The sequence below is a fragment of the Chrysochloris asiatica genome, unplaced genomic scaffold, assembly GCF_000296735.1.
Source record: "Chrysochloris asiatica unplaced genomic scaffold, ChrAsi1.0 scaffold00054, whole genome shotgun sequence".
In the NCBI taxonomy this organism is placed as follows: domain Eukaryota; kingdom Metazoa; phylum Chordata; class Mammalia; order Afrosoricida; family Chrysochloridae; genus Chrysochloris; species Chrysochloris asiatica.
The window spans coordinates 14,302,260-14,313,897 of NW_006408572.1; the positions used below are offsets into that span (position 1 = coordinate 14,302,260).

The 11,638-nt window shown below is 44.6% G+C and overlaps 1 protein-coding gene and 1 pseudogene across 1 annotated transcript in view; both read left to right on the plus strand.

Annotated features, from left to right (window-relative positions):
- DNAH9 (dynein, axonemal, heavy chain 9) overlaps positions 1-11,638 on the plus strand; it is a 556,281-nt gene that overhangs the window by 283,918 nt on the left and 260,725 nt on the right. The window contains exons 36-37 of the mRNA XM_006863433.1: positions 2,813-2,987; positions 10,115-10,288. Coding sequence (XP_006863495.1) covers positions 2,813-2,987; positions 10,115-10,288 — 349 coding nt within the window. The remainder of the gene's footprint in view (positions 1-2,812; positions 2,988-10,114; positions 10,289-11,638) is intronic.
- On the plus strand, positions 1,670-2,253 carry LOC102828277 (annotated as a pseudogene).

Below are 11,638 nucleotides of genomic sequence, written 5' to 3' on the forward strand. Positions count from 1 at the left end.
TTGACTACACAAAGGCTTTCGATTGTGTGGATCATGACAAGCTATAGACAATATTGCAAAGTATGAGTATTCCAGAACACTTAATTGTGCTCCTGAGGGATCTGTACATGGACCAAGAGTCAGTTGTTCAAACAGAACATGGGAACACTGGATGGTTTAAAATTAAGAAAGGTTACAACAGGGTTGTATTCTTTCACCATACTTAATCAACCTATATGCTGAGCAAATACTCTGAGAAGCTGGGTTTTATGAAGAAAAACTTGGCATCAGGATTGGAGGAAGACTCATTAACAATCTGCGATATGCAGATGATATAACCTTGCTTGCTGAAAGTTAAGAGGACTTAAAATATTTACTGATGAAGATCCAAGAGCACAGCCTTCGGTATGGATTGCATCTCAATGTAAAGAAAACAAAAATCCTCACCACTGGATCAATAAACAACATTGTTATCAATGGAGAAAAGATTGAAGTTGTCAAGGATTTTATTCTTCTTGGATCAACTGTCAACACTCGTGGAAGCAGCAGTCAAGAAATCAAACAACGTATTGCATTAGGCATATCTGCTGCACAAGACCTTTTTAAAGTGTTGAAGAGCATAGATGTCAGCTTGAGGAATAAGGTGCTCCTGACCCAAGCCATGGTATTTTCAATAACCTCATATGCATGTGAAAGTTGGACAGTGAATAAGGAAGACCATAGAAGAATTTATGCTTTTGAGTTTTGGTTTTGGAGGAGAATATTGAAAGTGCCATGGGCTGCCCATAGAACCAACACATCTGTGTTGGAAGAAGTGCAGCCAGAGTGCTCCTTGGAGGCCATGAAGGCCAAACTTCATCTCTCATACTTTGGACATATTGTCTGGAGGGACCAGTTGCTGGAGAAGGATATCATATTTGGTAAGGTGGAGGGTCAGAGAAAAAGAAGGAGACCCCAGCGAGATGGATTGGCAAAGTAGCAGCATCAGTGGTCTCAAGTGTGGCAACAATTGTGAGGTTGGCCCAGGATCAGGCAGTGTTTCGTTCTTATGTGTATAAGGTCGCTGTGAGTCGGTACTGACTTGATGGCACCTAACAACATCAACAAGATTAGCTGAGGAGAATAATCACCTAGATTTTTTAACCCCAGAGGGTCTGATAAATTATGAGTCTACCAAAATCAAATGGGCTGGCCAGCCCCAGGCACTGGGGTGCATCCCTAGAGCCAGGATAGAAACTATAAGATGGTGGCCCAGGACCCTGGGGGCATTAGCCTTCTCCTGCAAATGGTGGCTTTAGGGGCTGAAGCTGTGGTCGCCTCCCTCTTCATGACCCACCCCCCACCCCCGGATGTGGTGCTAGCCATCTCAGCATCCTCAGTGGCCCACAAAAATGATGCCTCTTTCTAGACTTTGTTGCATCTCCTACAGCAAATGGAAGTACTGTACTCCAGTGGGAACCTGGAGCCCCTTTACCTGTGCCCAGACAGTGCCATACTACCTGGTTTCAGGATCCCTTCCACTTCACTGGCACTGTGGGTGCCTTTGTGAGGATGAGGATTGTGTGGCACGAGGGGCCCAGGACCCTGTGGAACGACCCCCCCAACCACCCTGGTGATGATGACCATGCCAAGTCCCTGCCATCTACTTTACCACCTATGACCAACTAAGACAGTCCTGTGTGACTAAACCATGACCTCTAACCTCTATGTACCCATGGTACCTGGCTCTCTGGTCCACCGGGGCACCGTAACTGTGGTCAGTCCCCTGGAGCTGGTGCAGATAAAGCTGCAGGCTCAGCGTGTGCCCTACCATGAGCAGGCCTCGGTGGCTCAGGGTGGTTGGGGTTCCCTGAGGCTGGGCTGGGGGCCCACTGCCTTTCCAGATTCTCCTTTGTCAGCCCTCTATTGGCTCAACTACAAGCTGATGAGAGCTGGCTGAGTGGGCCCAGGCAAAGGACCAGACTGCCATTGGCATCCGCTTTGTGCCTGGCAGCTTCTCAGGGGCAGTGACTGCCATCTTGATGCAGCGCTGGTTTGCACTGGGGGTGATGGAGGGTCTGAGTGAAACCCCACATGTCAACTCCTCCTGGCTGCTGAAGAGGAGGATCCTGGCAGAGTCAGGCACCAGGGGACTCAGCCGGCTTCCTCTTGAGGACCATCAAGGCTACCTCCTCCTGTGCCACCATGATCAGCACCTATGAGTTCAGCAAAAGCTTCTTTCAGAAGCTCAACCAGGAGCCCGACTGTAGGTCCCTGAAAGGGGCCAGGAGCTGAGGACCCCCATCTCTTCTAGGGATGGGGTGCAGGGCCAGAGGAGACTTCCTCAGCACTGAGGAGTGGGGCCCTGCTTCCCTTCCCACCTCAGGCCCCTCAGGCCCCTCAGATATGGCTCTTCCTGCTGCTCCGCACTCCAAAGCTCAAGAATCCGCACTTTCACACCCCCAAGTTCAAGACCAAATCTGCCGCCTGCTCACACCTTATTTCCATGTATATTTGCTGTCACTGGACCTGCCCTCAAGAGTCAAAAATCCCTGGATCTCCCTCAGTCTCCCCGATCTCTATTAATTCCTGAAGTCATGGTGTGGCACTGTGGCTTAATGCACTGGACTGCAAAATTGGTTTGCACCACAAGGTCAGCAGTTCATGCTCATCAGCTATACAGTATCTCTGTGAGTCGGAACTGACTCAACAGCACTTAACAACAATAACAACAACAAAGATGATGAGCTTTAAAAAAAAGAAAAAAATCAAATGGGCTAAGTAGTTAGCCCGTAACACTTCTAGAGTAGAATGCACATAGAGTTTTATAACACTTTCAGGTGTCTCTTTCCAGATTTAAGAAGATTATTCCAATCCCAGAACAGAGCATGGTTCAGATGCTTTGCCACCTTCTCGAGTGTCTCCTGACCAAGGAGGACATCCCCACAGACTGCCCCAAAGAAATTTATGAGCTTTATTTTGCGTTTGCTGCTATCTGGGCTTTCGGCGGAGCAATGGTCCAAGATCAGGTAAGAGAATTTTGGTGTTGCCACCAAATTCTAGCCAGCACAGGCAATAAAAGTGATTTTCAAACCAAGGTTTGGAAGATGTTACAGGTAAGTGTCAAAATTAACTTGAGAGCTTCAAACTAGTTAGATCACCTACCCAGCATGCTGCTAGCGACTCCCTAGTTTCCATAGAGGAACCTCACTAAGTCAGAGAGATGGGTCTGTGATGTGTTGAGAGCTATTGCTTGTCAAGCTACTGACCAGGGCTTGATCTCATTGGAGCAATGCAGTGTTTGAGTCTGAACAACTGTTGGCACAAGAGCAACTTTGCAATGTTGTGTGAGTCTTAATACAGAGCGAGGTGGACTGATCCTGTACAGGAATGTGAGTGGAAGGAATGCCTTCAACCTTCTCAAAGTCTTCAGAACAAGGGTGACATAGGGCTGCTCTCTACCAGACCAGAGTGGAACATCACCCATTCTCCTGAAACACAGAAAACTGGGCCCAAGTGAAGAGGCATTTAATGGATGGGAAATCAAGGCTGTTAATACATGCTGTTTGTTGGTAGGCATGTTGGCTTGGAGTATCTTGGGGTAAATGACTTCCTCTCTCCAAACCCTGTTGGCATTCCTGGTCTGTTTCTTTACTTTCTTCTCTTTCAAATTAAAAAGCATCCTATGTGTAATGAATATAGTGAAAGCTAGGCAAGGCAGTCTTTTAAAACCAACCCACGCTAAATATCAGACAATAAGTATCACTGAGTGGTTAAAAACATGGACTGGTCATGCCTGGTTTGACTTTAAAACTCTGCCACATTTGATTAGCTTGGGTACCTCTGTGTTACCTTACTCTCCAAATATGTACAGAGGGTATAAGGGCGATGATAGTCACAGTGGGAATCCAGAAAATCATAGTGTTCTAATTACCTGACAGGTAGTCCCCAAGTCACGAACATCTGACTTACGTACAACCTATTGTCACAAACCAACGTCTGCAAATCCTACTGATATTAAAATTTCAAGATACACACTAGATACGAACAATGACTCATAATAGCAAGCGTGAGTTGCCTTGTGACATGCATCAGCATATTATTATTATTATTGCATTATTATTTGAGTGCTGTTTTAGTATATGTGGAAGTGTTTCATCCATGGCTTTATGCACAGAATGGTACATTGTATATTGCTGTTGTTGTTGTTAAGTGTCATCGAATAGGTTCCGACCCATAGCGACCCTGTATAGGATTGCAAGGAGCGACTGATGAGCTTGGATCATCGATCGTATAGTTCAAACAACTTTGCAGTCTGGTGCAGTAACCCACAGTGCCACACCAGGACTCCATACTGTATATTGTTATTGCTGTGAAGTGCTGTCAAGTCGGTGCCGACACATAGGGACCCTGTATAGGGTTTCTGAGGAGCAGCTGGTGAGCTTGAACCACCAACCTTGCAGTTCAAATGGCTTTGCAGTCTGATGCATTAACCCACAGCGCCACACCAGGGGGCATCAAAAAATTTGTGGACAAATTGAATGATAAGATCACGGAATTTTTCCGTAGACATTTTGGAGGCCACTGATACAACATATGAACACAAACTTTTGACTACGTGAGGCCACATAGATACAAACCATACCTAGCTGTTCTGAACACTCTCACATACAAATTTAACAGAAAAACAGGTCTAGGAAGAGAACTCGTTTGTAGTCCAACTGCTTGTACATACGGAACACTTAGAATAAAGTGTTTATTGTTAATATACTCTTAGCATAAACATTTATGAGGCATTAGTGAATGGGTCACAGTCCCCGTGTGGCGCTGCAAGTTAATGCTCCAGACTGTAAAGTCAGCTTGAAATGCAAGGTCGGTGGTTCAAGCTCACCAGCTCCTCCTCAGAAACCCTATTCAGGATCACTATGGGTCGGAACCAACTCAGTGTCACTTAACAGCAACACAGCAAAGTGGGTGGGTTGGACTCCTGGTGGCACTGTAGGGTCAACGCTGGACTGTGAACCACAGGGTCAGTGGTTCAAACCCACCAGCTGCTCCTCGGAAACTCTGTACATGGTTTCTATGAGTCAGAATTGATCTGACGGCACTTAACAACAACAAAGTGGGTGGGTCAGTGCTACATGCTTTGCCTTCCATGCAGGAAACCCGGTTACGGTTCCTGGACAAGGTCTGACGTTCAAGTGGACCAGCTGCTCTGTGGGAGAAAGACAAGGCCGTCTGCTCCCGCGAAGACCCTCTATAGGATCATAATGAGTTGGAACCAACTCGATGGCACTTCACAGCAACCATGATGCAGAACAGGTGTTAGTGAAAGTTTGAGATTAAGGCAGACTAGTTAAAAAGCCTGCTAATGTGCTCCCCCCAGTCAGTGAATGCCCTATGGGTCTCAGCAGTCTGATCTGGGACCAATCATTTTATTTTATTGTGGGTGAGGCCACCAGGAATCAAAGGTCAGCTGACCTAACAATATCAACTTCAGTATTCAGTCTTACAGCACTATCTGGTGCATCTTCCACAACAGAGAGTCAAACCAGCCTGCAGTTGTTGGAGAGTGATCATTTATTCTTTCTGGGCTGAGTCAACTGTGGAGACAGAGGTAAAAGTTTCAGTCCCTTCGGGGCAAAACCATGTTCTAGAAAATCCAAAGTAGAGATGCACTGGGACAAAAACAAGGAACAATTTCTTGCCCGTTTTCACAGACTTTGGGTTGTAGTGTTCATCCTAACTCTCATCACTTCCTAACTTATTTTTTGGTGCTCCGAATTCAGAAGGCAGAGTTCATAGCCTCTTGGGACTTGTGTCTTTGTCCCTACCCAGAGCCAGATGCCTGGGGCAGGGAGGGACATAAACGGTCTTCCAGGGCAGAAAGATGCCTCTGGGAATTCCTGTCAGTTCACCAGCCCTTGGAGCCTCCTCTGGGACGGCTTCTTTAACAGCTTTACTTTTCACCTTTGAGGTAAGAAGGCAAAGATTCCAGGAGGCTGGAGGAGGAAACTTAGCTGAAATGCACAAGGATCCTAGAAGCAAAGTTGACTGCTTTCTATCAAATGCAGTCTCTGACCTTTTAGCTGCTGAAATGTCAGACAACGACTGCTGGGATTTTCCTCTCCTGTTGGTGCTGAGCAGCCATGGGGTATCAGGATGAAGATATGTGGTCAATTTATCTATATCTATACAGAAACATTTAAATCCACTCAGCTCTTATTAAAAGCTCAGGAGAAAGCATTCCACGCAGGCATCCTGGGCTCTGGAGCTTTTGGAGATGCTGGTACATGGGAAGAAGACAGGGGAGAAAGCTTTTAGCAGCAGGGGATGTCCAAGACCCCTCCACGACCTGCATTAAAGTTAGACACCAAAAGTAGTACCGTAAAATGAAAAGTAGGAATTTGGCTAAAGTACTCTATCGGGAACACTAACAGTGATTACAATTAAAAGGTGGTCATTAAGCAAAGCAAAATACAAAATGGAACCCAGAGCTAAGTATCACCCACCAGCTGTTGTCGAGTCGACTCTGACTCACGTGACTGCACTTGGGTCAGAGAGGAACTTTATTCCACAGGGTTTCTGGGGGTGAGTTGTCAGAACTACTTCAGACATGGCTACACCTTTCTTTAAACATTCCTCTGGTGGACTCAAACCTCTAACTTTTTGTTAAAGCTGAGCATGTTGACTGTTTACATCACCCACCGCCTCTCATAGCTGAGTTGTTGTTAGGTGCCTGCCCTGTGCCATCCTCACAATTGTTACTACCACTGTGACAATCAAGCTCATTGGGGGTCTTCCTCTTTTTCTCCGACCCTCCACTTAAACAAGCATGGCATCCTTCTCCAGGGGTGGGTCCCTTTTAATGACATGTCTGAAGTATGAGAGACAAAGTCTCACCATCCTGATTTCTAAGCAACATTGTGATGTGTTTCTTCCAACACAGATTTGTTTGTTGTTTTGGCAGTCTGTGATACCTTTAGTATTCTTCTTTAACACACTAATTCAAATGCATCAATTCTTCTACAGTCTTTCTTATTCGTTGTCTAACTTTCACATGCAGATGAATCAACTGAAAATATCATGGCATGGGTCAGGCACACCTTAGTCTATAGCTGAGTAGAAGGTTTAAAAGGAAAAAAATGAAGTGTCCTGAGTAAATACTTAGCAGAAACTGGAAGGACTTATCTATCAAATAAACAACATTGTTATCAATGAACAACATTGTTATCAACGGAGAGAAGATTGAAGTTGTCAAGGACTTCATTCTTCTTGAATCAACTGTCAACACTCATGGAAGCAGCAGTCAAGAAATCAAATGACATATTTCATTGGACAAATCTGCTGCACAAGACCTTTTTAAAGTGTTGAAGAGCAAAGAGGTCAGCTTGAGGACTAAGGTGCACCTGACCCAAGCCACGGTATTTTCAATAACTTCATATGCATGAGAAAGCTGGACAGTGAATAAGAAAGACCATAGAAGAATTGATGCTTTTGAGTTATGGTGTTGGATGAGAATATTGAAAGTACCATAGGCTGCCAAAGGAACCAATAGATCCGTTTTGGAAGAAGTGCAGCCATAGTGCTCCTTGGAGGCCAGGATGGCCAAACTTTGTCTCTCATACTTCGTACCAGTCAGGAGGGACCAGTCATTGGAAAAGGATATTATGTTTGGTAAGGTGGAGGGTCATAGAAAAAGAGGAAAACCCCCAGCAAAGTGGCAATGTGGCGGCATCAATGGGCTCAAGTGTGGCAACAATAGGATCAGGCATTGTTTTGTTCTGCTGTGCATAATAAGATCACTATGAGTCAGTACCGACTCGATGGCACCTAACAACAACAATCTATCAAAAGCATATGGTAGAAAAGATACTAGATTGGGAAACTGAAACTTAGGTCCAACTCCCAATTCTGCCATATACTTTTGTGCTTTTGAATTTTCATATATACAATAGGAATAATTATAATTAGCCAGCATAACTACAAGTGCTGTGAAAATTGAACGAGGTGAAATTCCATTCCAAATTCTACTCTAGCATATGGAGTCCTGTTGTGGTGCTGTAGGATAAGTGATCGACTCAGGATGAGCACTGGCAAACCACAAGACTGGCCATTCCAACCCACCAGCCGCTCCTCCGAAAACCTCTGCAAGGTCACTATGAATCAGGAGCAACTCGACAACACTTAACAACATAAACAACATCGTTGTTTGCTTGGTTGTTTTTGTTAAGTGCCGTCGAGTCGCTTCTGACCTATAGCAGCCTTGTATAGGGTGTAGACTTAATGCCATCAAGACTAACGCATAAGGCCAGAACCCGAGAATGATCAGAATACAAAGAGGGGACTTCACTCTCTGTTAATGTCCAATGCTAAAGAGATGCCCAGTGAGGGGACTAGAAAAAGGACTACTAGGTCGACTCAGCAGAGGTGACCATGCCCTTACAGGGTCCAATTACAATAGAAGGTGAGAGAATGTAGGTTTGGCTCAGCTAATGAGTTCCTTAAGGAATTGGTCCTATTGTGCATGGTGGAGTTGAAGGTGAGGAAAACAAGATTCATACAATCTCATCCTTTCTAGAGGTAACCCTCATCTTGAATTTTCTATATAAACTTAAAACCTTAATTTTATAGCTAGGTAAGTCTTCAAACATTTTATCCTGGAGTTGACAATGGGGATTTTCCCAAGACTTCTTATTGGAATAAACAATGTTGAGAAGCCGTTGTGTCCTCTTATTATGAATTTATATCACAGTAAAAACAACAAACAAATCTGTCCTTATCTTAGGGCCTGGCCCTAATTCCCATTCTTATTTCCAAGAAAAAAAAGTTTAATCTCATTTATTTGTTGTTGTTGTTGTTAAGTGTCGTCGAGTCAGTTCTAACCCATATCGACCCTGTATTAGGTTTCTGAGGAGTGTCTGGTGAGCCTGAACCGCTGACCTTGCAGTTCAAACCGACTTGCAGTCCAGCTCATTAACCCACAGCACCGCATTTGTTGTTGTTGTTGTTGTTAAGTGCTGTCAAGTTGATTCCGACCCATGGCAACCCTGTATAGGGTTTCCAAGGAGCAGCTGGTGAGCTTGAACTGCTAACCTTGCAGTTCAAATGGCTTTGCAGTCTGGTGCATTAACCCACAGCACCACATTTAGTAGACAGCAAATGAGAGGTACTGTTTCAGGTCCACATTCCTTGTCTTGTGTGCTGTCCCCAAGTCTGTGAGCCCCCTCCCAGTCTTTGAAGTTCTTCTCTGCCCTGCCTTCAGAGCATTTCCTATAAATCTGAGGTAGGCTTTTCCAAGGTTTGTGTGTTCAAAGACTGGGTTTCTTTCCACAGAGTTTCCACTATCAGTAGGTATGTTCTGATGTGTGTGTTTGTGTGTGTGTGTGTACACATGTGTATGTGAGTATATGTGGGTTTCGGCCCGGACACAATTAGACAATTTGAATCTCCTGAGCACAGAGCCCAGTCCCTCAGGAACTTACAGACTAACATATAAATTACATGCCCTGCCTCTTCCTTCTGTCAGAAAGTATAGCTTGGTTTGCTGCTCCTAGATTTTAGAATGTTAGCATTGAATCCCCATTTTACAGATGAGGAGCCTGAGGCATGGGGATAAGTGATCAGCACCTGGCTCCTTTCTGGGCTCTCAGCCCAACTGCACCTCGCTGGTCCACGGTCAATATCTCCATCACACTCCTTCCACCTCACTGTCCTTCTGGAAAGTGCTGCATCTCAGGAACCTCTAGAGGAGGAGCCTGGTACTTCTCTCCAGGAGTTCTGGGACCACATTCATCAATCTTGTGCCCTCACATCCCTGTGCAGCCTGGTCATTCCTGCTCTCAGGTGTGCCAATGCCGGACAGTTCAGCACAGGGTCCAGACCACACAGAAGTAGCTGCCCAGGGACAGCGGGCTGCCGTCTGACATCTGAGAGTACCATGGAGTCTGCTCTGTGGTCCATACAGCTTCTCCGTGGATGGCATCTTAGACAGGGTTAGCAACCAGGCCTTGTAGGACTGATCCTTCTGGGAGGAGTGGGGTCCATCGGGCAGGAGCACAGTGCGTTCCCTGTCCTGACTGCTGACCAAGGTCCCGTCGGCCTGTCTGTGTCACTTGTGCAAGACCCAGTCTCCCTGACGTTTTCTCTTTTGAAGCTCGTGGACTACCGGATGGAGTTCAGCAAGTGGTGGCTGACTGAGTTCAAGACTGTCAAGTTTCCTTCCCAGGGGACCATCTTCGACTATTACATAGACCCAGAAACCAAGAAATTTGAACCTTGGTCCAAGCTAATCCCCCAGTTTGAGTTTGACCCAGAGATGCCTCTGCAGGTAAGTGGGCCCAGAAAACCGCAATCGCTTCAGAAGTAGCCCTGCCTCAAAATCCACCTTTGATCCGTGGCTGCCAAGTGACACTGTTTAAGGTTTCAGAGAAGCAGCTAGTGGGTTTGAACCGCTGACTTTGTGGTTTGCAGTCCAGTGCTTATAATATAGTGCCTCATCAAGAGTCTTCTTTGTAGGCATATGAATACTATCCTATCACAGACAGCATTGTACTTGTATATAGATCGTGTATTTATTTCTTGTATGTTGAGGCTTTTAATCTTTTTATGTGCAGTCATTTTCATGTATCCTGCAAGGGGCTGTTCATATCTCATGCCCATTTTGGGGGAGGGATTGCTTCTTGTTTTCTTGCCTACTTATAAGAACACTTTATACGTAATAGATTTCAACTTTAATGTTAGCTTTAAATAAATATAAAATTTCCGTATAAGATCTTTGTGAAAGAAAATATCCAATATGATGCCTTAGGGAGCTTTTCTTTGGTGGAGAAAATTAGAGATTTTTTAGTTAGTTTACTGCTCTGGGTTCAGAGTGCTAAATGTGTCAATAATTTAATCATTGTCAGCAAATGACAGACCAAAACAATGCCAGGAATTGTTTTTAAATGACCAGCAAATAATAAGAATTGTGAGGTGAGAAATATGGCATAAGAAAACATAATTCCTGTAAAAAAGTCATTTTTAGGAGAAAAAACCCAACAATCCGGCTTTCTAACAAAAGTGCTGTAGAGTCAAAAATTTCCCACAGGGCTACAAAATTCCATCAGAATATAGATAAGAAGCTAGATTCTTAGTTTAAGATCCAGACTGAGTTAGGGAATACAATCACATTTCTTTCCTCTTGTAGTGAGGAAAGTGTTAGGAGGAGGAGATAGAAACTTCACCCTGTCTGCCCCTACAAGTACTGATAAGGACAGGAGTTCCGTTTTCTATTTGATACTGATCTTGAGTTTTCAGCCCAGACTGAAGATGTTGGAGAAGAAAGAAACAAGTTTCTACCTATTTTCAAGTGGACAAACTCACCGTTTACTCACACAATGGGCCTGCCAAAACGGTTTCAATCCTTTACTAGCAATAAAGCATGCAGAAATTTCACTCTAATGCTAACAAGCTCACTGCAAATACATACTGGTACACAAGGGAAAGGGGCACAAAATTAGAAGTTGGCCCTGATGAGATACAGAGCTGATAGGAAAGAATAGTGGAAAAAAAGATAAGGAAATAGAGGAAAGATTCATGAGCAATTCTGATTCTCTGAAACTTTCATCCAAGAATCACATATGGTTGCTTTACTGGTGAAGCCTATGGCATAATAATAATAAATTTTATTGTATTTGTT